The following is a 27,174-nucleotide window of genomic DNA, read 5'->3' as shown; positions in this document are numbered from 1 at the left end:
CCAGTGATAAGAGAGGAGGAGAGTGCAGCTGGCTGATGTACCTCCACATGTGTGTTTGTTCTGATCATGATGATGTCATGCTACATATTTAAGTATAAAATCAATCTGCAACAGTGTGAACGCTGACTTACCATCGGACCAATTTTTCCAACGTTACCAGGAGTCCCACGTTTTCCCTAAAAGACAAAGACTGTTCACTCGGATGCATAAATCACTGTGATGTCGCCCTGTGAGGGACGAGCTCTACAAAGAGACAATACTGGACAACAACAGGGACATTAGAGGCGTTAAAGAAAAGAAGTAACACAGTGATATCATCTTACAGCGATACCGCCGGGTCCAGAGCGCCCTCTCTCCCCCGGCATCCCAGCAGGACCCTGTAGTGACACACACACACACAGTGATCAATTACAGCTGTCCATGATTCAATGCTTATGTTTAAGGTGAGTAAGTTCAGAGGGTTTTTTGTATTTAGTATTTAGATACAACCTTGTCTCATTCTAGATAAGAGCAGAAGGTAAACTACAGAGTGCTGTAGTCCACACACATTCATGATAAACTGTTATCATTTGTTTGGGCTGCCCCAGTCAAACTTCGAGCTTCAGCTCTTTGGATATCTTTAAAAAAGAAAGCAACTTCAACTCTCATAATATAACTTACCATGGGTCCAGGTCCTCCCAATGGACCAGAGGGTCCGTTGGCACCCTAGAAATCCAGAGACAACAGATTTGTTGTGGTTACAGCGATGATACACAACATATTTCAGATCATTGAACTAAGCAGTCAATCATTCAACCCATCAATCAAAGGGACAGGCTGTTACCTTGGATCCAACAGTTCCAGTTTCACCTTTTTGGCCAATAATACCACCGTGACCCTGGTGACAAGGAGAAAAAATGTCATTGTTGTGTTTAATGAGACAGAGCAGAGGAAAACCAGCAAAATGAAGCACATGTACCATTCAAGCTTGTTTCATAAGAAATGTGCTGGACAACTTGTACTCACTCTGTGACCCTTCAGTCCAGGAGGCCCTGGAGTACCAGGAAATCCTCTGCCACCCTACAAAGTGTGCACATGAAAGCCATTATCAGTTATATCCAGAGATCTCTTCATAGACCAGAAACAGGAGGTTACAACAGTTTGCGTGATGCATGTGGCGGAGAAGCTTACTGCTGATCCGGTGAATCCCATTTCTCCAGAATTTCCTGATTTGCCAGCTTCTCCCTGTGTGAGGAAATTAGACGGATTGAAATGAATGTCACTGAAACACACGTCAGATTTATTCTCTCCGGTTTAATGTTAGTGAAAAAGTGTTTTTTACGACATAATGCACTTGGAATCCAGGATGTGAGGAACTGGAGCTTAATGCTGCAGATGGGTTTTTGTTACACCGCTCTTAATGCAATCTGCCTGTGCTTGTGTTTTGTTTGGAAACACAGGCACAGTTACTGACTTCTTGTGGAAACCAAATCCTTTCATTGCACAGTTTTCATGACACTGTCACTGACGTGAAGTCTTTTATTTTCATTCACTAACCCATGAAAGACAAAGCATGAAATGGATCCATGAAAAGTGTTTGGATTTAAAGGCGTAGTTACATCAACACTAAACTTTGACAGCTCAGATCCTGTTTGTAGCTCTTTCAAACTGTGGGAAATATGAATTAGCCGATTGTTATTTTAAAAAATGCTGTGGTTTGTTTAAAGTAAGATGGAAGATGGTTTAGTTTCCCTGAGTTTCACGTGTCATACTTACATCTTCACCTGCTTTCCCTGGAGGGCCCTCAGGTCCCCTTTGGCCAGATGGACCCTGAGACACAACAACACAGTTACTAACACTCACATGAATGCTTTAAATTACGCAAATCACAAGAAGATTTATGTTGTACCATATGTCCTGGATCTCCAACATCTCCATGAGGCCCCTGGGGTCCAGCATGACCCTATAAGAATAAAACATTTAAATATAAACATGGAGCGAATCAGCACTGAAGTGTTATCAGTGGTTACTGTGCAGCGTCCATCTAAATGTGTAGAAGATCGTTTGGACTCACAGGCGTTCCGTGGGGTCCAGGAGGTCCTCGTGCTCCGGCTTCTCCCTGAAACCAACACGACGCAAAATCAGACAATGGACAGAATTTAACCTTATCCTCACAACGGAAATAAACGTGTGTGCACGTGTACATATACACACACATATATACTCCGATCTACTCCACTTCATAGTGATTCAGTGACACAGGGACATGGATTGACTTCTAATGTCTGACAAAGTTCTGTGGTTGTGAATTAGCGGACGATCGATGGGTTTGGTCAGTTTCCAATGTAGATATTTTATTATGCTGTTGCAGCTGATAAAACATTCTATGAGACAACATTTTTGAACTGTAAATAATTATTAGTTTTACACTAATATATTATTCAAGTAAACACAAAAAAATGTGCGTTATCCCATCGTCCAATGTTGATAAGACATCAGCCAATCGCTGTTTCCTGCTGATGTAAATATAAAGTGTAGTGCACTTTACTTTCCAATTTAAGAATGAATTGATCTCAATCTGAAATCAGTTGCTGACAAGCTATGAAAATCAAAAAGATGGTTTATGTTCTTCCACAGACATGACTTTAAATTATGTTAAGTTCAATCAATGCATGCTCTTAAATTATTGCACAGGACAACATTTCCCATTCCTCAGCAGGCGGCATTTTGAAGTTTTCAAGGATAATGTTCTACAACATTAATCACTTCCTGCATTAGATCCAGAAATCTGGAGGAGGATGTGTTTGTATGAGTTTATATATAAGGTATATACTGAATATTAAGCAGAGGTTTTACTGCAACAAGCTACATGTGGCCAATATTCATGTTTAAAGAAACACTTCAGGTGTTATTTACAAGCTCCACACAAAGCTGTACAATGTTGTATTATACGTTTTATGCAGCTCTGGAGACATCTCTCTTAATGATGTTATTATAGATGATAGAAAAGAGAGCATGGGTTTAGTGGACAGAGATTTTCTAACAGAGAAATGCATCATGGGAAATGTAGGATCCAATGAGTTTAGTAACTTGACTAACAGGTTATCTGAGGTTGTGTCAGTAACTGTTTTACATCTGTTTCTCTCAAGTTCTCCAACTTTATGAAAGTGAAACATTCAATTGATGGAGTATCTCCTCAAGTCTAAATCGCTACATCAAGTAAAAGTAGAAATGTGAAATTGTAAAATTCTTTACAATCTAAAAAAAACATATTGAACCCCCTTCTCCTTAGAGCCCTGGTTAAAAACAGATTAAACAGGTATTGGCAGCCAGTGCACAAATATGACACTGTCCCATTGGGCTGTTCTTAATCACCAGTCTGTCGCTGTTCTCTGCCAAAGCTACACACGGAGAAAAAAAAACAGTTTTTCCGACACACAATCAAAGCTAGTTTTTAAAAAGATGTCTCCTTTTTTTCTGGATAAGCGGCTTATAAAACACAGACAGACGAGGCTGGCTCATAATACGCTGACGTCTTCTTACCCTCGAGCCGGTCATCATGCCCTGGGGGGCCGACTTCCCATCGAACCCTGAGGCCATCTGGGATCCCAGACCCTGCAGGTGAAGCACACACACTTTGTCTTAGTTTAACTGTATTTAATCACAATGAATTTGCCATTTACAAGTGAGACCAGTGGGAGTAAATGATGTAAACCAAACATGTAAGTATGCATTAATAATACCAGATGTGTATTGTGCCTGTTCTGTGCATAAATATGATTTAACATCCCAACATGCACAGTGGTGGGTGCTGACATCCTATGAGCATTTAATCATGTGTGTAGACCTCATATATTTAATTCTGTGGTGTGAACGATAATTCTGATGGCCGCCACAGCCTCTGAGATCATCGGTGCTGTGTTTGCTCTCCCTGCGCTGGCTGGCCCGTGCATGAACTGTCGAATGTACACGTGTGTGTGTGCTGCCTGCTCGACTCACTCCCGGGTGCGAGGGCGGTCCCGGAGGTCCAGCTTCACCTGGCTGACCAGGCACACCGGGCTCTCCATCGTAACCCCCAGAGCCCCGCAGGCCCTGTGAAGCAGAAAAGACACAATTGCTGCTGAGTCACTTGTTTTATTGCTCTGCCGTTCTCAGTCTCACATTATTATTTTGTGGCTATGAAAAAACAATCTATTTTATTGTGTTCATTTATATTATTCATTTTGTGATCTTAAAATTGAAAATATAGATTTGATGAATCAATCAGCGTTGCTAGGATACTTTGCTTTTGGTCGCGATGCAGAGTGGATCCAGTTTGATAGAAATGATGCAGATTAATTTCTGTAGCCGTGCAGAAAAGGAAACCATTGGTTATGTACCAATAAATCAACCTAAAATGCTGCCCTCAACCGGAATGCAGCTCCGGAGGGGACCATTCATTCATCACCCTGCTACGCTTGTGCTTGGTAAGCACATAATACATCAAACTTTCCACTTTACATTACATTCTGACTCTTAGTCTCTTGCCCTTGAGCTGAAAAAAACCTTTTTTAATAGAGCAGTGTTTTTATTTTCACTTTGAGTGAAGAGCAACGGAGTCATTCTCATGACCTCAGTGTGATCGGAGGACAGATGTCATGTGAAGGACTGAGACTCCTCAAGGGACACTCAGATGGACTTTAAGGACAAGACGCTTCATTTAACCTTTTCATGTGTTTGTTGGTAATAAACAATCGTCATTATGTCAGTCGGCATATTGACAAGGCCGAGAGATTCAATGCAAAACGAACTGCAAACAAACAAACTCTCTAAAATATTACATTGCATTTGTTATACTATATTACATCGTATTCTGTACTGTAATATATCCGTTCTAAAAATGCCTAGATACAATTTGAAAGATATATAATGTGGATGTGACATACAGGCCTTCCTTTGTTTCCTCGTTGTCCTCTGTCTCCTGGAGAGCCGGGAGGTCCCTGTCCACAAAAACACAAAGCGATCACATCACAACAATGTCACCGTACGTCATTGTAGGTGCAGCTTTACATGTCACAGTGACTTTTTTCCTTTTAAGGTGAAGTTATGCAGGAGGAAACTGTCCTCTCATGCCATCTAGTGTCTATTCAGGTAGTTGAGCATTCACTGGCAAAACCGAGAGATATTCTCACCATCGCTCCAGGACGACCTCTGATGCCAGTGACCTGCAGGGAATTATAAAAGAAAAGAAAACAGTTAGATCCTGCATTTGGATTGTTTAGGAGATTGATTAGAAAGCCTGTGTAAAAGGTTTAGAATACGCAAACACTCACAAGTGGGACATCTCCGGGTTCACCCTTCTGACCCTGAATAAGCAGAAGCAGAACAGAAAAGAAGAAACTTTTTAAAACTTACATCACACAGTTGTAATTATGTCACTAAAAATGTTTCAAAAAGCAGAACTATCCAAAGTGATGAAGCTGTGACCAACCTTATAGACCCGGTCTCCACCTGCATTAAGGGAAGAAGCAACAAAATAAATCTCATTATTCATTCAACCACGTTTACATCGTGACTGCATAGTGACCCAGTTACAGAGAGAATCCTTTCCCATCAGTAAGCAGGTCAGACAAGGTAAACAAAGGCTAACCAGTCAATTAACACCATCGATCTGATGTCACTCATTCTGAGCGAGTGAGGGCAGCGGCCTGATAATGGCCGACATTTGTTCACTGGTTCTGACCCAGTCACTGACAACCTGTCAAAAGCTTCTGTCAGGGTCAGGATGCTGTTATTGTTGTTATAGCTTTATCTCTTTTTTAGCTTTTAAACTTTGTGTTTGTGTTTGTGAGGACATTTAATGTGACCTCCCCCCTACAACTAGAATCCGTTCCCTTGAACAGTGTTTGTTTCCTTCAGGTGACAAACAACCACAGCGGGCGACTGCTCACCCACCGAAAGTGCTGGTTCCGCCGGTGCTAGTTCCGCCGGTGCTGGTTGAGTCGGTCCCACACACGGGGCAGCACTCGCCGTCCGGGATCACCACCTTCTCACAGTTTGTCAGCTCATCGCACTGGATTTCATCGCACAGGACCTGGCCGCTGTCGCACACGCAGATCCGGCATGGCTCGGGCTTCCAGATGTCCCTGTTTGTGTACACCTGGCCGTCGGCCGTGCAGCTCAAGTCATCTCCTGTGAACAGACGGGGGGGGGGGGGGGGGGGGGGACACTCTCTTAGTTTATCAGATTTGTGTCAGTTAATTAAAAGCAACAAAAAAAAAAGGGCTTTTGCCAAGAAAACCTGTTTTCGATTATGATCCTTTTAAGGCTTAAACCAATAAACCAGGACATAAACTGAGACAGGAGGACATGCACCTTTAGTCCGAGTGTCCACATGCAGAGAATAGACCACACGTGTCTGAATCCTTTAAAAAGGCAAACAAAGAGTAAACAATCATCCGGCCTCCTCCCATTAGCTCTGCTTTCTGTTCAGGGGTATGGGTAATGGTATGGTAATTAAACTATTTAATCCTCCTCCCAGCAGCTGCCTCAAGGGGACCAGTCACTGAGTCACTGTCCTCTGTGTTAACACTGCAGGGTTTTATAAGATAAATATGATACAACATGTATATTCTGTGTGCACCGTGCATTTCAGAGAGTGATATTCTGCACAAAGACCGAGACAATCCAGATCTGGAATTTACTGTAAGTCTCCAGTGGTTAGACATGAGATCATTTCCTCCAGAGGCAGCGTCTCCAAAGAACTTGAAACATGTTCAAAAGAAAAAACCCTGCAACCACCGACTGTCTCTGCCAGACATCTCATTCACCAGTTTGTGTTTAAAATGAACTGTGTACCCTCAATGTGCACCGAGAGAAAACTGAACACGTGGCCCGTGGTACCTGGACAAATAGTAAATGCTAAACAAAATTGAAGATATTCACAAATAGAAAAGTCATGCTTATTTGTTCACTCCTTTATAAAAAGTAGTGAGAGTAGAGGGAGACCTCCAGTTGGTGGGTGGGGGGTGGGGGTGTCTGACTTTAAACAGGATCCGAACCCACATCTGTCACATCTGCAGACAGGAGGCTCCGAGGCCTTTACCTGTTCCCATTGCAAACAGCAGGTGGCAGCTCCGAGCTTCAGACAGGTGAGGCAGGTTGGTGTCCAGCCACTCAACCAGAAGCTGCAGAGCGGAACCTGACAGCTGACGGTTCATAGAAGTGGGTTTTATCCACAGAGAAAAGCCACATTGAGGAGAACACAGACTCAAACCTGTGGTGAAAACCTCACTCACCTCATTCTACACTGTGGACAAGGTCTGCTTATAGTGAGTCCTCATGTAAAAAGACGACTTGTTTAATTTAAACAAGCATTGGACAGCGAGTAGCTTTAACCTGTGACATGAACTTTGAGATGTATATTGATCATGAATGTTGATGCACTTGATTGAGCGGCTCTCAGGGAAATTAAACAGATTAATAAGAATAGTTGTACATGAGAGATGTGGAAGATACACACGTATACAACTCGACAAAGGCGACTAAGCAAACACAAACAAGTGTTCATAAAACATAACTGAAACATTATGTACATACTATACTAATCTCCTACAGAACACTATGTGTGGGTTCAAGGCTGATTAGTTCAACGAGAAAAAGTTGGTGTGTGCAAAACTTTGCATCAAATTTCCCAAAATTGATTATCAAGGAGTTGTAGCATGAAAAAAATATTTCATAACGCCAGAATATTTTCACGATCAAAAGTAATTTACATGTGAAAGACTTTTTACTTTGGCTTCCTCCATTGGAAATAACAACAACACTATGTGGTAGAGAGTAATTCACCCTAAACGCCCACTGAATCTGAAAGTGTGACTTATTCAAAAATGAAAGATAAATAAAAGAAGGACACCAGGTCTTTTAATTCCACTACTTTGCACAGGTCTAATATGCAGTGATGACGTAATGAACCCTGTGTGAAACTTTATAAAAGAGGAGACTCCTGGTACAAGATCAGACAAAGTGAGGATGAATGTTAAATCACATTTGAACTGTCCTTAACAAGACAAGACATTGGGACGTCATCTAATTAAAAGAGGAAACTCAAGGTTTGGATTTCCACTGGCTGCATCATGTGATCAGACACTTTACGCTCATTACATCTGATCCCACAAAAATGTTCGACTATTGAGGTCAAACCCACAGACCACATTTCTTTTTCACATCATTTTTAGTTCATTCAAAAATCTCTCAACTTAAGAAGTAAGTCGTTTAAATATCCTGTTTCCTAATCGACATAAAATCTTCATCAAATTAACATCAAAAAGAAAAGTCTCCACATATTGAAGTTCAAAGCTTCCTGGTGTTTTTTATCTGGCCTCGGGTTTGGACTCTCATTATAAAAAAAATAAGCAAAACAAAATAACATTCACACAGAGTTGTTGCTGCAACTGTAAACGCCCCTGGACCCACAACAGAGGCTCTTTATCATCCTGCAGCTGTGTTGGCTGAGGAGCGCAGCCTTTATCTGTGTGTACTTTAGAAGATCAACCTGGAGGTTCTCAGTCGCTCTTGTTCTGTCGGCCGCAAAGTATTTTACGACTCTTAAAAACACGACATATTCCAGCAGGGAAGTTTCCTGCCTTTCAAACGTCCGACTGACTGAGTTGTGGCCTTTTTAAAAAAAAAATCAGATCCAGAACTCTGAGTAACAAGAGTATTCACGAGATTTGTGAGGCCATTTTGAAACACTTCACACCTCTCGACACTTCGCACCTCTTTGGCTGCAGGGCGATTTTTTTCCCTTGACGGATTTTTAAGGGGATTTCAGACGCTGCTTGTTTGCGAGAGTTTGAAATTTACTGGAAGTGAAGTGTGGGTTTTTTTTTTTTTTGGAGCAGCCTTAAAAACCCCACCGCAAGCCTTGAGGGGGTGGAGGAGAGGGACGCTCACTTTTTCCCCTCCTCTCGGGCTAATTCATCGCAGGCCCCAACACTTTTCCACAGACGCCGTAAGAGCCACAGTTCAAATCGTGACAGCGGCGAAAAGGCATTCTCCCTCCCGACTTTCCACCAGTCAGCGAAGTGGGCAGACGGTTTCCTCCCCTGGTTTAAAAACACGGAGTCTGGAGCTCTTCAACATGACTCATGTGTCTGCTCCGCACCGATCACTTCATCAGACAGATAACGGAGAAGCCAGCCTCCTCGCTGAGGTCATCGAGAACTCAACCGGGGGGGGGGGGGGGACATTGCCACAGATGTGATGTAGCTGGCAGATGTGAGGAGGTAAAAAAAAAAGTGGGTAGTTTATGGATTTTCCTTGGCTAATATGGAAATACTCACAGAGTGTTTGGGGAGAATCAATTGCAGCCAGAAGTCGGGTGGGGGGGTGGGGGTTAGAAAATGACCTTATGGAAACAATGAGTCATTTTAAACTGGATCTCTCATTTCCTGTGCGAGCCCAAAACTCACAGCCTCCATTTGACTCATATTCGGAGAAGATAGTGGCCATCGAGAGCTCAGATCACAGAATCTCTTCCATTCTCTTCATTTCACTGAGAGCAACTGGCCACAACAACATGGTTAATGGCGTGAGGAGCGCAGGCCTGAGACCTTGTCCAGATGAGTTACAGCTGCTGAGGGGGTGGGCTCTGCAGCTGCTGCTCTTTCCTGCTCTAAACCGCTCGGTGTGGCGGCCAAAAGTAAATCTTTCCCCCTTCAGCTCAACCTGACAGGTCCGCTGATGAAGCCGTCCATAAACCGGCCGCGCCACACAAACATCAGTCGTCGCCTTCGCCCTATTAGCCCCCGAGCGTGAGTTGTATTGGGTCAACAGTGAGGACGGTCACCTCCCGGGCTCAACACGTCAACACGGCGTCTTCCTTCAAAAGGGAGTCGACTCCCTCCTGTTAGCCGTCGCCCTGCTGGCGTCTCCAGTGAGGATCTTAATATGTCAGAATAAAGCACCCTGTCTGTTCAATACTCCGCAGCGTGCAGGATCTGCTGCGTTATGTTGACAGGGCTTGAAATCAGAAAGAGCGATCCAGTTTGAACACGCTCTTCACCTTGGCTGCCACTTGCACAGCTCAGTATCTCCAGGGAAGGGGGGGGGGGTGTAGGAGGCTCAGGCCAGGAAAACTGAATAAGCAGCTCTCTGATTGCATGTCGAGGCTTTTCCAGCAACAGGCCCCATCTCCAACGGGTCGTCCTCTACAGAGGCTAAACCACAGCTATGATCTGTTCCCATCACATGATCGGCCCGGGGAGGATTGTGGTCCTGCTAAATTACACCCCCCCTCACCCTGCACCCCCAGCCCCCCTCTCGCCTCCATCTATTCTGCTGACGGACTCTCTGCTTCCTCTCGCTTTGGATCTGATTCATTTCCATCTGTGTGCATGGATATTTGAGAGAAGAGCTGAATTATCTTTTTTAAAGTTAAATTAGCTGTAGGAAGGAACTTGGCAGAACAGCATTAAAAAGGTTTCTAAGATATAATGTATGTTGCCATATTTTCTCAAGCATCAAGTTCAGGTCGTCCACTAACCAGAGGGTCGGCGGTTCGATACCAGTCTCCCCCAAATTCAAGATACTGGACCCTGTATTGCCCCTTGACGGCTGAGGCAACAGTTTAAGAGTGATTTATGATAAAGTGCTGCACATAGATGCAGTTTACAAATGTGCACGTGAAAAGACTAGAAAAGCTCTTTATAAATCCAGACTTTCCTTGTATCGACCACACAGGTTTTGCGTCTTCACACCATACGGAGAGTACTGGTGAAGCTGCTGGACAGACGGCAAGATCCCAACTGAATAATATGCTGTGATTACAGAATTAGAAAAACATAAGCTGTTGCAATGGAAACGTGAGCTACTGCACAGCGAAGGGGGGTCTTTGGTATAAATGCCAAAAGCTTGACCCTCGCTGGTTCTGCCTGAGGCTGGCACCAAGCTGAGGGTCAAAGTTCAACACCAGGGCGGCCTCGTCCTGCTCAGGCATGAAACCGCTGAGACAAGATCTGTGCTCGGCTGCAGGACAGAACAGGATCTGTCTTCATGAGGAATATGTTTCTGGTTTGTCTTATACTCAACTCTGTGGCTGGATTTCCAGTTGTGTTCATGTTACTCTGTGACAACACATACGCTCTTTGGATTTATTTAGTTTTCTGGATCGCAGCAGAAATCTGACTGCAAAGAGACAAAGCTCATCTCCAGATTGTATCACAATTCACCTGGACTGTAAACACTGATGTTTATATCATCACAATCCAGTTTGATGTTCCGCTTCTTAAAACATTGAACATCCACAGTGAAGTCGCCAGCTTCATCCGCGACAACACAACCGACACAAAGCAGGTGAACTTCCTGTTTATGAGTTTGTGTGAACGACTGTTTCACTTTTCAGCAGCTGGACCTTTTCGATTTGAAACAAGTTCCTGGTCAAACATGTGCTTTTCACTTATCCCCTCAGGATGGGTCCAGTGCACATGCCCGATGAGACAAACTGTAATTTGGGCCATTCAAATAAAATCTGATTGATTGATGACATCGATCAAGCTAAATAAAAAAGAAAGACACTTCACCAGATGTGAACAGCGTACTTCAGCAGCTGTCCTCTCTTCACACATTCCACAAAAACTAGTGCTGGAACCTGACTGTCATCACAGGAGAAGACGGTGTTACCACAAAAATAATCCATGCACATAATCAGTGCAACCAAAATATGCATCGTAGGATTTCCCCTCATTCTCTAATCACCCCTGATAATATTCCCCCCTCCCCCCGTTCCTGTAAACCTGTTAAATGTGTTGATTAACCACATCGCGTTTGGCTGGTTCATGTAATAGCAGGTATGCAGCAAAGGAAAATGGGTGACGTCAGATGTTCCAGTTTACCAGAGCAGAGCAGTAACGTATACAAGGGGTCAGAGCTCCCTGGGGTTTGACATCAACAGAGCGCACGGCCAGATGTGAAAGATAAACTGTGGATTCTCTGTTCACAGAGGAACTGGGAGTTAAAGTCTCTTCCAGCACAATGTGTTCGAGCTGCTCGATCGGAAAACGACGAAGTAGAGATACTGCACAAGCATTAGTGTGTTTCACTTAGACTCTGCTGCTGCAACAGATACATTTATTTATATATACATAAAAAAGCTAAATTATGAATAAAACACTATTAATTTACCACACATCTGTAATTAAAAGGGTTTTAATCAAGCTCAGGGTGCAGGGGGAAGCTTGTCCCTGCCTCTGTGGACACATTACATTCATGGTGTAAGATCAGAAAGGAACTAAAATAATTCTATAGAATCAGAAAGTCCTAAGAAAACTGCTGCCAGTGTTTTCTGTGGATTATCCAGAGAAGCAGGAATGATTTCTGAAAAAATAAAAACCCACCAGACGGCTAATAAAGTTCCACTAAACTTTCAAATCTCAGACAGAAAATTGAATCAGTTAATGCTGAAGTCATCTGTTTGCCTTTTCGATTGCCCCCCCCCTACCTCCACCGCCTCCCACTAGTCCCACCGTCTCTCTGTGATCATGTGGGAGAACACGAGCATAATCACAGATGCTTGATGATGAAGGTTGTTGCATCAACACAAAGTGATCATCGTTTCCTCGGAGCAGGGTTTGTGGCTTTTTTGCTGTCTGTAAATCAACATCACACTCGTCTGACAAACACACTATCGTGCACCAAGCAACACACAACACAACACACTGTATAAACGTAGTAGCATATGGTCACAGTTTAAAGGTTTGGGAATATTCCTAACCACTGACTTTGCTGACCTGCACAAGTCAAAGAATGGACGGCACATGTTCAGCCATTGTCATTCCTGAGGTGGGGAAGGTCTCGGAGTGGTTTTATGAGGCGTCCTGTATCGGTGGCGAGGAGAAAGCCCCAAAGGCAGGAGATTTATTGCCTCCACATTTTGTGTGACCTGCGTTGCTACAGCAGTTTAAGGATTCTGCAATCCTCTCCTCGAACCAGATGGCGGCCGGAGGCGCTTTTTTCTAGATCCCACTTTTTTCTTTCACGTTAGCCTGTGTCTTCTCATATCCTCGTCAAAGCTCCTTCCATCCTCCTTCCTTTTGTCCTGATCCCTATCAAAGCACGCGGTCACCCTTCTCGACTTCGCCCTCACGCTCCTCTCGCTCCTCTCGCTCCTCCCTTCCTTGTTCTCCTTTCTGCTTTTCCTCTTCTCGTGTGCTTATACATGATCAACAGCAATTATGTCGCTGCCTCTCTTTTGTTATTTTAAAGGCTCTGGGAAATGGTGCAGCTGCTCGGCCATGAAACCGACGTACGCTGTGTTCTGTGAACCGCACATCAGGCAGAGGATGTTTCCCATAAATATTTACATTTTCAACTGGACTGCACATTATGAGGCCATAAGCTTTACATTATCTATACTTGCATTAAGTGGTGAGATTTAGCCGGTTCTCCTATTCTGAAAAAAGAATACAGGTCCATTCAATCATGTCCCTTGAGTTCTTTAAAGGTTAAACCTGTTTTTAACTCACTCACTGTTATATTCCTTAAAATTATAGAATTTATTCGACATTACATTTCAAAACCTCTTCATCAAAAGAGGTTTGAGGGAATAAAAACAGGTGAGGGAGTGGATTCAGGGCTCGGCGCCACAACATCCTACAAAACATTTCCAAAGCAGAAAATAAACCCCTTGATTCATCCAACACACTTTCATGTTTGAAAATTGATTTGCAGAAATGCAGCTGTGTTGCCGTCGTGAAGCTCAAACACAGAGCTCACGTTGTAGAGACGCTTCTGTGAGCAGAGACCGAATCTGTGAAGGAAAAACGTGTCTGGGCAGATGTTTGCTTTATTTGGAGTAAGCCCAGTATCATCTGTAAAATGGAAACCATGACTTAACTCCAGGTGAACCACATCAGCTCGTCTCCTACTTGCCAGAGTTATTCATTATTACTGAGCTCGACTAAAAACATGGATGGATAGACGCTCGGGTAGTTTCCAGTGACTGCAGGTACAAAGCACTGAGGACTCTGCATCACTCACTCGTATCTGAAGCCAAACAGAGGCTATTAATATTATCTGTGGTGAACACTGCAGATATCTGAGCAGGGGGGAGAGCCTGAAAGGCGACACTGCCTGTGTGGGCCCCTGCGGTGACCTCAGTCAGGCCTGAAGCCTCAGGGGACACACGCAATATATCACTTTCCCTTTAAATGCTAAATGAAGCCATTGAAGTTTTCTGCAACCTGCATTTTGTAAATGCTGGGGACAGAGACAGAGGGGATGAGGTCAGAGGTCGGGCTCTGTTCAGTCTTGTGAGGTCAGTCGGGCCTGGATAATGAGTGGACGAGGTTTAACCCTCTGAAAATCACTGATTGCAGATTAAATATTAGATAATCAAAGATATATTGTGTTAAATTTGACAGAAATTGCTTTATTTTAATGTCAATGACGCACAAAGATAGTTCAGGTAGTTTAGAAACAGCTTCTCCATTACATAAACTGTCCACTAGAGAGCAGTGACAAATTTACATTTGCTCAGAACGTGCTTTGTATCACAGTTGTTTATTTATATAATATATTAAAACTTAGCAAAGATAAACATTTCTCATCCTTCGTTTTATTTTAAATCTCTCAAATAATGTTTATCAGTAAAATCCACACGATCCAAACAGCAGACAACTTAGCAATATTTGTGACCAACAAAGTAAAAACTACAAATAAAGTCCATGTTGCAGGAGAAAAGTTCCTTTATCTTTCCTAATGTGATATAAGTCTCAGTATAAAGCCCATATTATTAACCCAGACGGTACACTGTCACTTTAAGAGCACGTTTTACTGGACTTAAGCTTCAGTTTATCACTTTCTGATCTCTAGTGAGTTAAGTTTTGCTGCAGTGATTTTATTCCTTCAAGGGTGGATCAACAAAGTCTTCATCATAAAGGCTGGGATGCAGCTGCTTCCAATTTAGGTGTGTCTCAAATAAATGTCTCCTCAAAAGAAACTGTTAAAGTGTATGTGTCACAGGCTGGGCCACTTGTTAGGGACTTTGGAAAAGATCCGCCCATGAAACGACATATTACTTAATCAAGCTTCATGTTATGAAGTAAATAAAGTCCAAAGTTAATTGTAATAAAATCTACTTCAAAGTCTCTCTCTCTCCCTCTCTCTCTCTCTCACACACACACACACACACACACACACACACACACTTACAGACGGACCTAGATTTCTCTAATGAGAGAAGTGTGATGTGTGCAGCTCGATATTGCAGCCAAAGAAGTTGGAAGTTTAGAAATAGAAATAGTAAAAAGCGAATATGTGATCAAATGTATTTGTATTCCCAAAGTTACTTCAGAGCAGAACATTTACATATGTACACACACACACACACACACACACACACACACACACACACACACACACACACACACACACACACACACACACACGCACACACACACTTTGTTGTTGTCTAATCAGATAGTATCTGTCTCATATCTGCCCTATGATCCAGTATCGTTCAGGCTCTAACGAGGAGAATATATTCCAACCCACGACTTGACATTGTGGCAGGAAAGCAGTGAAACACCACTGTAGCTGAGAGCATTCTTATAATGTCCCGAGTGCCAAGCGGGGGGTTATTTCTTGCAGATGTGTCGCAGTTTGTTTGCACTAACTCCTCCCTTCTATCAGTAACAGCTGCATTCTTTATTCAACATGTCATCAACAGCTGTGAGAGCCTCAGAGCAGTCTCACTGGTTTGCAACGCTGAAGAGGAGCAAATGTGTTTCTACACTGAAATACCAATGCCTGAGAATGTTCTTAATTCTGTGGCTGCACAAAAGGCGAGACTAACATCAAATAATGCTTTGTTCCTATGTTTTGATTTGGTGTCTGTCTTATCTTTTGGATAACACAGCGACCAGAGCCAAAACATGTGCTCTTTCAGAGGAAATTCCACTTTGACATGACTTCCTGTGCTGGAGTGGGACCAGTGTGTGTTGCCGTGCACAGAGTGAGGGGATATTTTCCCTGGTAGACATGTACCAATCTGCCCTGTGGGCTTCCCTCACTTCGTCCACTCCCTTTCACATTCTCACTCTTGTTTTTTCTCCCATTATGGATTCCAGCTCTTATCCACTGTTCCTGCTGTGACTCCTCTCCTCCTCCTCCTCCTCCTCCTCCTCCTCCTCCTCCTCCTCACCAGAGTTTCATCCCTCAAACCAGTAGTTAAAAAACCAGGATCATATTTTTCTCCTTTCCAGCCTTGCGTGTTAAAAGCTAATACCAGGTCACATCAGTGGCTCCAAACAATAAGAGGAGAAGGTTAAATACAAATCACGACTCACAGCCTGTACTTAGAGCTGTAACTTAGCCCAGGTAAATAAAGACTGGCATGTTGCACACCCCAGTTAAAGCTGTGTAAACCTGATGTGGAACTGAAGCCTGGTATGAACAGTAATACACGGTTATTCTGCCGGAAGCTTTTTCGTTAGGTAAACGAACGTGGCTCCGCTTTTATTCTGAAGTATGTTTAATGAGTGCTTTCAGTTGAAGTCCTGCATGTGGATAGTTTCAAAGTAAGTGAGCAGTAAGTCACCGTGCAGGAATTTGGATTTGTTGCTCTCTTGGTTGAAATGCTCATAACATTACACGATGTACAAACAACGAAAGGTTGGATAAGTACAGACGCTTGAATTCCAACTAAAGCTTTTTTCCAATTCGTTCTCACTCAGTCGGGCTCTTTCAGACACTTCTCTGCCGCAGCAGCCGTTTATCCACTGGCAGCCATGAGTCACCGGCTGCAGGCAGACGTTTCCACATGTCATTGGACGCGGTAGATGTGAGAAGTGTCTGTTTTGGGGAACAGTGAGTGGACGGTGCAGCCAGTGGGTCAGGGGCAGCACAGACTCACATTGTGTCGAAAGGAATTCACCGAATAACTGACTTTCCAACGGGATGTTTTTAAAGCCGTCGCGTAGCAACCTCTATGAAATGTGCATGACGGCCATTTTCATTTAACAGACGATGATCCAATTAAACAAAAGTCTCTTTAATGCCTAGAATCTCCTCAGCTCATTCATCACATGTGATTTCTGCTTTTTCGAGCTCATACACATATCGGCCTTGCGAACGCGCTGAGCGTGATTGGAGATGACTTTTCAAGAAACATCATACTCGCTGCTGAGATGTTGGCAGTGATGCAGAGACGAGACGCCAGCCCTGCGTCAGCTTCATATTTTTCCCCCTGAACATGAGCCTCTTGGTGAACATCCATGTTCTATGGGAGACCTTGGTACAAGGAATATTCAGCACATAAACAAGCCTTCCCAAAGAACCAGAAAAATATAAGATCATGCCATGCCACTGCAGTAATCTGATTACTGCCAGCGGAGGACCACCTGGATTCAAAAAGCAGCTCAAGGCCCTTTGCTGCACTTCAGGCATTTCCCTGTTAAGTCAATCAGCTGTTCAACAAGTTGTTAAGGGCCTAAACATAATCCCGCACCACATTGCTAACCCCTGTCACCCACCAACACCCATGTAGCTCCGCTGGTTCACCCTCACAAGTCGTAATACAACGACCGAGTCCACAACGTAGAATTTAGGCTGCAGCCCAACCTGCAATTATGGCCGCCGGTCACCATACTGTGGTGTATAAACAAGTAGGTGTTGGAGAGTCGGACACACGGTGTTGTCACAGGGTTTATGAGGTGATACACCAATAAGAAAGCTGCATCTAAAAGAATGTAGAGGTCACTCATACATTCGTCATTTTTAATTACTGATGACAAAACTCTTCTTTGCTTAATTAGAAAATCCACTCAGCAGCCAGTGTAATCTAATTTACTGAATCATTACCTGGTCTTAACCTCGTCCCCACGGCGAGGAACCGGCTCCCAGACGGGACACGACGTCTCGTGAAAATTGGACGATTTTAAAGCAATCACGGCGCTCTTTGAAACTGTCACCGGGGGAGCGACTGGGAACATGTGTGGAGGTGGTGCCACATTAGACTCAGACCTGCCAACCTACAGAAAGCTCCAGAGGGCAAAAGTCAACCTGGAATAAAACTACAAGCAGCTGCACAAACACTCAGTGTTCAGGCAAACGTTCGTGTGCAGCGACGGCCGACTCCTCAGAAGCTGGAACATGATGACAGTCATGTTTGCTTTCCTGGCACTCAGTGATGGACAATATTACTTTTTAATTGTTGAGAGAAATCATGTGAGCCTTCGTTCGATGACAAGAAACAATCAGTGACTTTAGGGATGACTAAAGTTTATAGCACTTCTATGAAGAGAGACGACTGACAGGAGACAGAATAAAGAAAGAGTGGTGGAAACTGAGGTAGCTCATGATGAAATACCATTTTAGGCTTCAGTATCAGTCCAGCTACTAAAACACTGGATCCTATATTTCCCACAATGCAACTGAATATCATCTTTAGACCCTCTCTGCCTGATATATGCTGACTTGAGTCTGTAATATAACCCTGATGATGTCATAAGCTTTATTTTCCCTGGGCGACCCTTGAGCAGAAACTCCAGGAGGAGGAGGAATGAAGCGAAGAAGGAAAACAGAAGGATGGAGAGTCGTGCATCACTTCTCGATCATCATGTGTAACCTGAGACTGTCGGACAATAAGATGGATGAGGCAGCCGCCTGAGTGAGGAGACAGAGGGACCTCAGGGAGACATGGCTACAAGCGACCATCATCTGCTTCCAGACGGACAAGATGGGACGTTTCTGCAGCTCAGACATGAAGCTTATTGGCTGAGCTGCATCCGTAATACATTACACTGTTTACACTGCCCTCCGGTAACCTGGCAACTACATGTGACATCATCCACTTGGATACTAGGGGACCTCAGACCCTGCACCCCTGTGCACATGTGTATCTTATATTCTTACTGTGCAGCTATTGGTATTTTGTTGTAGTAGTATTTACTTTTTTATGAATATTAACTTCCTTTTTCCTAACTGTGTGTTGTGCAGCTGTAACAAAGCAATGTCCCTGCGGCTGTCAATAAAGTTTTTTCAGATTGTAACATTTTTCCACTCCCTTCACAGGCCCAGTTTCTCCTCCTGACAAGTAAATTGAACCTTATGTGTAGGACATTTTGAACTTTTTCATCTCAACATGGGACACAACACATTTAACTCTAAATCAACTGGAATTAGTTTAATCTATTCGATTACAAATCGTCACATGCAGACTTATCGGTGTACGCGTAGGAGCGCTGGCACGTTTTCAGTCAGAATGAAATTAAGACAATTACAGCGCTTGGGGGACCCGGCCCCTCGTGTGTTTACGTGGCCCTGTCATCCTCCCACATGGACAAGGCCGAGAGGATCACAGGGGAAGACCGGTGGGTAAGTGCCAATCAAGCAGTGGGAAACCTGACAGGAGGAGCCTGTAATTGCACGGCTTTTGGAACAAACAGTTACTTTAACTTGAACCTGTGGAGGTGTTCAGTATGAGGATGGGGGGGGGGGGGGGGATTGTGAGCTCTCAGGCTGTTGAGGAAGAACCAAGAGCCAATGAGCACCACATCTATCCATGCTCCAGTCCCCTTGAAGGAATATTGACACGTTATGTCTTACATCAGCCATCCTCCCCTTTCCAATTATCTTGAAGGCCAAAGCTTTTATTCTTTTTTTTTTTCTCAATATATTTTCCAAATACTGCCAAAGCGACTATTTTAACATCTGGAAGTCATCCCCCCCCACCCCCACACCCACCCCGCGCCTCCATTTGCTGACTGCAATAATTTGGTTTGTAAGTAGTTCCCATGGAGCAGTCCTCACACAAGCTGCATTAAAAGAAATCTATCGGCCCCGTCGTCTGTGCAGACCAGGACGTCCCAGGTCCAGACGCTACACATCAGACAACTGATAGGATCTGGGTCTTCCTCAAAGTCCAGGACCGTGTGCGATCTCGTGAGCTGCACGACCCCCCTTTTAACTGTGGAAGGGAAAGAGGCGTGTAATCAAGTCATAGCTCAAAAATGCAGCATGTGTTTCCAATCAAAGCCGTCTGTGGACCTGGTTGAATTCACATGTTTGGACATTTCGGCTTTGGTAGAAAACAGCCCATTTGTTGCAATGTCAGTGATGTGGCAACAACAACTGGAAGCAATTTAGGAGAGACAGAGTGAGCTAACGTAGCTTTTGTTGATTTGGGTTCTTCTGCGCTCTCAGCTTCAGCGTTTCTCTCTCAGTGAGGGAAAACTTTTCACGAGTAGATTTGCGATGGCTATCAAATACCCATGTGTGACGATGGGACCAATGTAACGAATCCCAGTAAGCTGCTGGTTTCACAAAGACTGAGCGTTTGGTGGCTTTGATGTCAGGCGCTAAGAGGCATCTTTGAAGATGTTTTATAGCCATGTCAGCGTCTGCGAGGAATAATGTTTAAACACACACAAACACACACACACACACACACACACACACACACACACACACACACACACAGGCCTGAATCTCTGTTTAAACTCCGGGCACAGAGTCGCGTTTTTATGTTATTGGCGTCAGTTCTCTATTGCAGCTTTTTTTTTCCTTTTTCCATGTTCATATCCCCAACCCTCACTCCACACCTCGGCTTCTTCCAATGTACCGCGAGCTGCAGGTTTTGTTCGAGGGGCTGTACTGTATTTTTATCCCGTAATCTGTGCTGGCGTCACCATTTCCAATTGTGAGCTTCAAAGTCTGCTGCTTGATCTCATTTGCCAACTTGTGTTCTTCTGCGAGCAAACTTTCCGCACATGTGCAGGCATGTGGCTCCAATCGAGACCCGTAGCATTGCATTGACCAGAAATTTGCAACATTTGCTTTAAACATGTTTTCGGTCTCGAGGCTGCATATTTGATTTTATTCGAATTCCAAAGCCCTCAGAAATCTGTCCAATGGTCTCAGTGACCTCAGCATAGACCTTTTCCATTTGGGATCAGACTGAAAAATGTCGGGTTCAGACTTTTCTCAGAGTTCAATGTCTGCTTACAATTTGGTTTTATTAAGATTCAGCAATAGTCCATTCGAGTTCCCTGTAAAAAGTTAAATGGCGTCTCCACTGGTAATTGTAGCCATGATCACGTACAACACTGCACCTCGGGTCAGTGTTCGTCAAACTCTAAGTGCTTTAAGTTTTATTGGTTATTCTGGGGGGTTCTGGATACATTTTATTCACACAACTACACCAATTGCCAAAAAGTTGGAGTGTAAAATGCCAAGAAGTCTGCACATCAAAAACCATTCCAGTAACACACCCACACACACACACACACACACACACCCACCCACACACACCCACACACACACACACACACACACACACACACACACACACACACACACACACACACACACACACACACACACACAAGAACATTGTCTCGAAAAACTCTGGTGAACCACATTTTCCCTGACTCTACGAAATCCACCAACTTTCCACTGTTTGTATTTGGTCGAAATGCAATCACCTCACCCACCACTATTCCATGGAAAGAAGCACGATCACTGCGCTGCTTCTCTTGAACAAACATGGACTCAGACTGTTTCCCAACAAGGGCGGAGGAGCAGTTTTTAACTCAGCCACTAACCACTCTTGTTCTACTCAACACCAACAAGAGTTAATTCCCCCTGCTCATGTCAGAGCAGCAGAATGATGTAGAGGTCGGTGGAGCTGTAGCTTGTTTCCAGGAAATGTAAAACATGTTTAATTCAGTGTCTGTTCCCGTGCTTCTCAAATGGAAGCAGCAAGAATAGAGTTGAATAATTTCTTCAGCACAGTTTGAGTTCACACTCAGCACGAGACACATTATGGGCTCTGTGTTTCATTCACCACAAGGTGGTGCTATATCCGGTCCCCTCTATCACACCACAGTCTCTGCACGTTGAACTTAAAGAGTAAAGCCAACTCATTTTAGTTAATGAAATAATGAAAGAAGTTAAATTATCCAGAGGGAACAATGTCTTAAAAATAACAAACAGCTCTGTCTTTGCTGCACTGCTCAACGCCAAACTCCATCAGGGGCCCCCATCCAATAAACTCCCCCGTGCTCAGTGTGGGCCATGACATCATACATGTAGAAACAACACAGTCCCTGTGACGACACAGGACATCAAACGCTCCAGTTGAGGAAAAAGAAAGCACAGTTCAAGTAAAACAAGAACACTCAGGTGTTCCAGCGCTCCGTGTTTCCAGCTGAAGACATCAGCACACTCTCAGGAACTCAGAGCGTCCAACAGCATCTCATGTCTCCCCACATCTGCCCTGCATTAGCGTGCAGGCTGTGTTCCCTCAGAGGCGCGCGGGCTCCGCTGCTCGAATTCTTTTAGCAGATGTACAATGTAGACTGAACGAGGAGGAGGAGGGGGGGGGGGGGGGGGGGTGGGGGGGGTTGGGGTAACACTTAATGAATGTTTCCAGTGCTGGAGCGGAGCTGGAGCGCATGTGAAAACCACAAAGGTGCTCGTTTCCCCTTCTCTGTGCCCGACGGTGACATCACCTGCAATCACTGACAGATGTCCACAGGACTGTTTCCTGACACACAGGACGTTTGCCAAATCGTGGATAATCACAGCAGAGCTACTCTCATCTTCTTCTTCTGTAAACTGCTCTTCACTGACCAAGTAGGGTCCGTCTCAAACACCGACAATAGAGATGCAACTTCTCATGTTCTGTGTTGTTTCTACATGAATTTACTGCCGTCCAGTAGAAAACAAGACATTGGAAAATAAGGTCGTCATGTACCAGGAGAATTAAGTTTGGAGAAACAAAACCAATACACAGTGTAGGAAATTAACAGGATAAGACTTATCCGAAGTAACTTTTCCCTTAATCAATAAAAAACACACTTTTAGGAGTCGCTGCTATAAATCACTTTAAACCACAGAGACAAAAATAAACTGCTACAACTAAAACACAACTTCTTCACAGTTTGCACAAACAAAAAAGTCAACGATTGAGGTTTCAGCCAACTTCACACATTACAACCAAACAGCAACCAAACAGCAGAGAATGGGGGGGTGGGGGGGGGGGGGGGGGGGGGAGGGGGGGTTCCACTTACCACTGTTCCCTTCTTGACATGTAACAATCAAAACCTGAGCTACGGAGACCACCAGAAAAAGGAAAGTCCTTAAACGCACAGAGCTCATCGTGTCTAGAAGAAAGACATGAGCCAGTCCCGTGTGTGCAAAGAAAAAAAGCCCCCCAAAAAAAAAAAAGTGCCCAGGTTATCACTGCACCACCATGAGTACGAGAGTGCCTCTCCTTGTAAGCAGCAAGCAGACCCAGCCCAGACTGCGTGAGTGGCTTCTTTTTTTTGTGTAGTTACAGCTTTAAATGAGAAGAATGCTGGCGGGCCTAATTTTCCTCCCCCCCCCCCCCCCCCCCCCCCCCCGCCCTCCCCTCCCCTCTTTTGTCAGCCCTCTCCCATAACCATCCTCTCACAGGCTTTGTGGCTGAGGGAGAACTACACCCATGTTCAACAAGTTTCTCATAGTTTCCAGCGATTCCTTCAGCGGTCTCGAGTCGCTCCCCTCAAAACGTGATCCGTCTTAAACCTCGGAGCCACAGGACAAACAAAGATGCCGGTGAGGAGATAAGGAAGGAAGAAGAAGAAAAAAGGAAAACATGACTTTGCTTGTCCCAAGATGTCACTGATTTCTCTGCCTCTCTTCAGAAGTGGTTGCTAAGTGAGATCATAAAAAGGGACGTTTTACTGCCGTCTGTGAGACACCGAACGAGACGCGCAGAAAGCCGAGACGGGCCAATTAAAAGCAAGAATAGAGTTTTATCACTCTATTGTTTTTCTGATGAGAAATTTGCAGTTAGGATATTGTAGCACACGAGGTTGCTCGTCGATTCGTTTGCTTGTAGAATCCGAGGCGATCGTTTTAAATTAAAACTGTCCTGAGTGACAACAAGGGAAAGAGAGATAAGAGGCAAACTGAGTCACGATGGGTGGTCGTGGTCGTAGGTGGTCATCCCTGAGAATGTAAATTTAGACAGAAATCTGAGGTCAGCACCTCTTGACTTATGCCGAGAACATGGACTCCAGCCACTGAGCCACTACGTCTGATTACACCAAACCAAGAATAGTGTAAACTTTCATTGTGAGGCACCAACGAGGTTTTAAAGTCCTTAATCTTTAAGCAACATAATAAAAGGTACAATATTAAACATGTTGTTGGGACATTTGAATTCAGATGACACTGTACTGAATGATGAGCTGCTCCTCTTCCCACATAGAGAGAGATCTGTTGTAGTTCAGCTCCGCACGTCAGTGAAACTGCTCACGAGGAATTGACACCAATTCGTCTTTGGCAAAATGTAGAAACATGGAGAAATAACAGATGAATGATTCTCTGTGGGACAATTTTTCACCGGCTCATCCACATATGGTGAATCCTGGTTTTCGGAACAATGGGCTCTGAACACAAACATGATGTTACCATCTACACAGATAAATTATGTTGACTTTGAAAACTTAGAGAAGCCATGAAGTCATGTAATAGTATCGGCTAGTTCTTATTTTGAGATGTAAATTACAGCTAATGAAACTCACAATTCTGAATTCATAAACCTCACATACACACTTGGAGCCATTTGAAAAATGAAACATCACTTTTTGAAATGACACCAAAGTTTCTCACCCAAGCTTTGCCACACACTCTGAACTGTAGGACAGGAAACAGCTGTGTGTCGTGTTCACAAGGCGCTAAAAGCATCAGGTGATTGACTTTCCATCAGACAGGGTGTGTGTGTGCATGTGTGTGTGAGTGTATAGAAAGAGGGGGTGTGGGTGTGGGGGGGGGATGGGGGAGGTGTTTAAGAGCCTAGAGGAGGGCTAATGAGAAAGACAGCTGTTTTCTCGCTGGCCCTGCCCCTCCGCAGGTCGGCCAATTGAAGGTCCCTCAGCTTCAGGACTCACAAGAAGCATCACTTGTATTTTCTCGGAGAACCGACGGGCAAAGGAAACATCAGGGCAGAGCTGACACTGACACCCAGTCGCAGCCCAAAAAATGTTGTCATTACCGAGACCGTTGCCAAAGGGAGTGTAGGTGCTCTGGGAATCGGTTCGTGTAAATCATGGCCAGTCCCCTGTGGTCTCGAAACAAGATTGCTGTGCAAGTGATTTCTTCTACAGTAAACAACATTAAGCTGCATCCAGCTGTGATTGGTCCACTCGGTAGCATCGTATTTCCGGCCGCCTCGACGCCATTTGTGATTTGAGTTGAAGGAGTGAACATCCGCTAAGTAACACTCGCCATCGTGCTGAAGCAAACAGAGACGCCAGAGAGTTTGTAAATAAGAAACTGGAAAATAAACTCTACCACATGAAAAATGCAAAAAACGTTAAATTGAACCTACTGACAAAGGTACTTTAATATCGATTTCACCTCTGCAAGCTAAACCAGAAAAACAATTATCTCTACTTCTGTGGAATGAAAAGCTGCTTTGCTGCAAACTTCTTGGATTTCTCAGTGGATTATTATCACGTGAAGAAGAAACATGATATTCTAACTATTCCGCCTGAACGTTGTGTTCTTTTCTTGCCATTATTACACTGTATATTGCAAAGTCATAGATTAATAGCAGAGGGTATGAACATTTGGTATTAATACTTGCTGCAAACCTCACGTGTAGGTACTTATGTTATATACTTTTAAACTCTGAAAGTTTTGCTTGCATGTTGCAACGTGCTCCTTGTGTGATCCGCTTCCTGTCCAACAGGCATCAATCTACAAATTCCGGTTTCTTTTTACATAAAAGGCACGAAGTTATGAACAAATGTCAGGTGCTGTCATTATCCTGTCACCACGAACAGTAACATGAAAAAGAAGGATTATTACATTTTCAGATTTTGGAGATTATTATCCGCTTCCTGCCTTAAGATTGTGCCTTTTCTCCTCTTTTGTTCGGACTGGATGAAACGGTGCAGCGTATCGGGTCAAGGTTATGAATAATGTGGCCGGAGCGGAGACTGAGCATTGGTGAGTGTAAATGTATATCTGTGTATTTCCACACAGAGCATGGAAAAAGAACTGATTTATCCCAGTGAATACTATAATATACTGGGTTTGAAGTTGCAGTTTTGTTGCTATATCCATTCTACTTCTGATTAGTACCTCGTTAACATACATACTGTATCTGTGTGGTAAAAAAAACATTAAATAAAACGTGCATAATGCAGGAGACACAGCAGACTACATAGTTTACATATTTTACATCAGTCAAGCATAAACTGATTATCTGCTGCAGTCATCAGTTGTTGCACAACTTTAGCACAACTTTTTTTGCTGTAGATAAAAGACACACAGACACACCTCAGTGTAAACTCAGTGTCTTTTTTATGTGTACTGATTTATTCACTTTCATTCAGCTGATTAACTGAGTTGTTTTCAATCAAATTAAAAACAATTTATTCAAGTTTCTTGTATCATTTGTTTTAGACTAAAAGCTCAGTTGGAGGAGGACTGATACTTCATGTATCTAAGACATGAAAATAGTTCTTAATACATTTTGTCGACTGCTGTTAGAATCTCCATATTTGTTTTTCCTTTGTGTTTCTGTCACTTGCAGGTAAATGTGACTTGATATTGCTAAAGTCCGAGTTGTGTTGACTCAGGCTTTATTCCCTGCAACTTGAAGCAGGAACCACCTGCTTCCCTGTAACCTGATGCCTGTTGTAGAGCAGATATTTATGTTTTTCTCAACCCAGATGTAACTCTGCATAACACGGAAAGGTTCCTTGTTCACTTGGTTTTATTCAAGTTATATGCTTGACCACAGAACTTGTATATTAATCTAAAAGTATAGTTTGATTCACACACATTTTATGAAATGTAGTCAAGTAGAGATTTGCTCATACTGTTGATTAGACAAAAGACCTGATCTGTAGTTCTTTAGACTGGGAGTTGTACAACTGATCCTGTTTTCTATTAGTTACATCTTTAAACCATACAAGCAAGAAGTACACAACCTCTGCTGTTGCTCTGGTGTGAGTCTGAGCTGCAGTTTGCGTTGCATGTACGCAAGCTGTTGTGTACGCAAGATGTGCAGCTTTCCAAGTGCTCAGGATTAGATTTTCATCCAAGAACACAATTTGGGACGAGGCTCCAGTAGAAGGAAGTAGTTGAGAAAAACTGGCTTCATCCTCCATTTCACTCCAGCGTCTCCTCCCTGACTAATGAACTCCTCCTGGTAAG

The 27,174-nt window shown here is 43.7% G+C and overlaps 1 protein-coding gene across 1 annotated transcript in view; it reads right to left on the bottom strand.

Annotated features, from left to right (window-relative positions):
• Positions 1–23,317, bottom strand: part of col5a2a (collagen, type V, alpha 2a) — a 36,089-nt gene extending 12,772 nt beyond the window's left edge. The window contains exons 1-17 of the mRNA XM_034574769.1: positions 23,031–23,317; positions 5,914–6,150; positions 5,450–5,469; positions 5,292–5,324; positions 5,151–5,183; positions 4,905–4,958; positions 3,979–4,071; positions 3,523–3,594; positions 2,054–2,098; positions 1,889–1,942; positions 1,756–1,809; positions 1,171–1,224; positions 1,006–1,059; positions 824–877; positions 661–705; positions 324–377; positions 132–176 (exon numbers count right to left, since the gene is read on the bottom strand). Of these exons, the coding sequence (XP_034430660.1) occupies positions 132–176; positions 324–377; positions 661–705; positions 824–877; positions 1,006–1,059; positions 1,171–1,224; positions 1,756–1,809; positions 1,889–1,942; positions 2,054–2,098; positions 3,523–3,594; positions 3,979–4,071; positions 4,905–4,958; positions 5,151–5,183; positions 5,292–5,324; positions 5,450–5,469; positions 5,914–6,150; positions 23,031–23,118 (1,089 nt within the window). The 5' untranslated portion in view covers positions 23,119–23,317. The remainder of the gene's footprint in view (positions 1–131; positions 177–323; positions 378–660; positions 706–823; positions 878–1,005; positions 1,060–1,170; positions 1,225–1,755; positions 1,810–1,888; positions 1,943–2,053; positions 2,099–3,522; positions 3,595–3,978; positions 4,072–4,904; positions 4,959–5,150; positions 5,184–5,291; positions 5,325–5,449; positions 5,470–5,913; positions 6,151–23,030) is intronic.
• Between the last annotated feature and the right edge of the window lie 3,857 nt (positions 23,318–27,174).

The sequence above is a fragment of the Hippoglossus hippoglossus genome, chromosome 21 (genome assembly GCF_009819705.1).
Source record: "Hippoglossus hippoglossus isolate fHipHip1 chromosome 21, fHipHip1.pri, whole genome shotgun sequence".
Lineage (NCBI taxonomy): Eukaryota > Metazoa > Chordata > Actinopteri > Pleuronectiformes > Pleuronectidae > Hippoglossus > Hippoglossus hippoglossus.
This window is presented reverse-complemented; position numbering and strand designations above follow the sequence as displayed.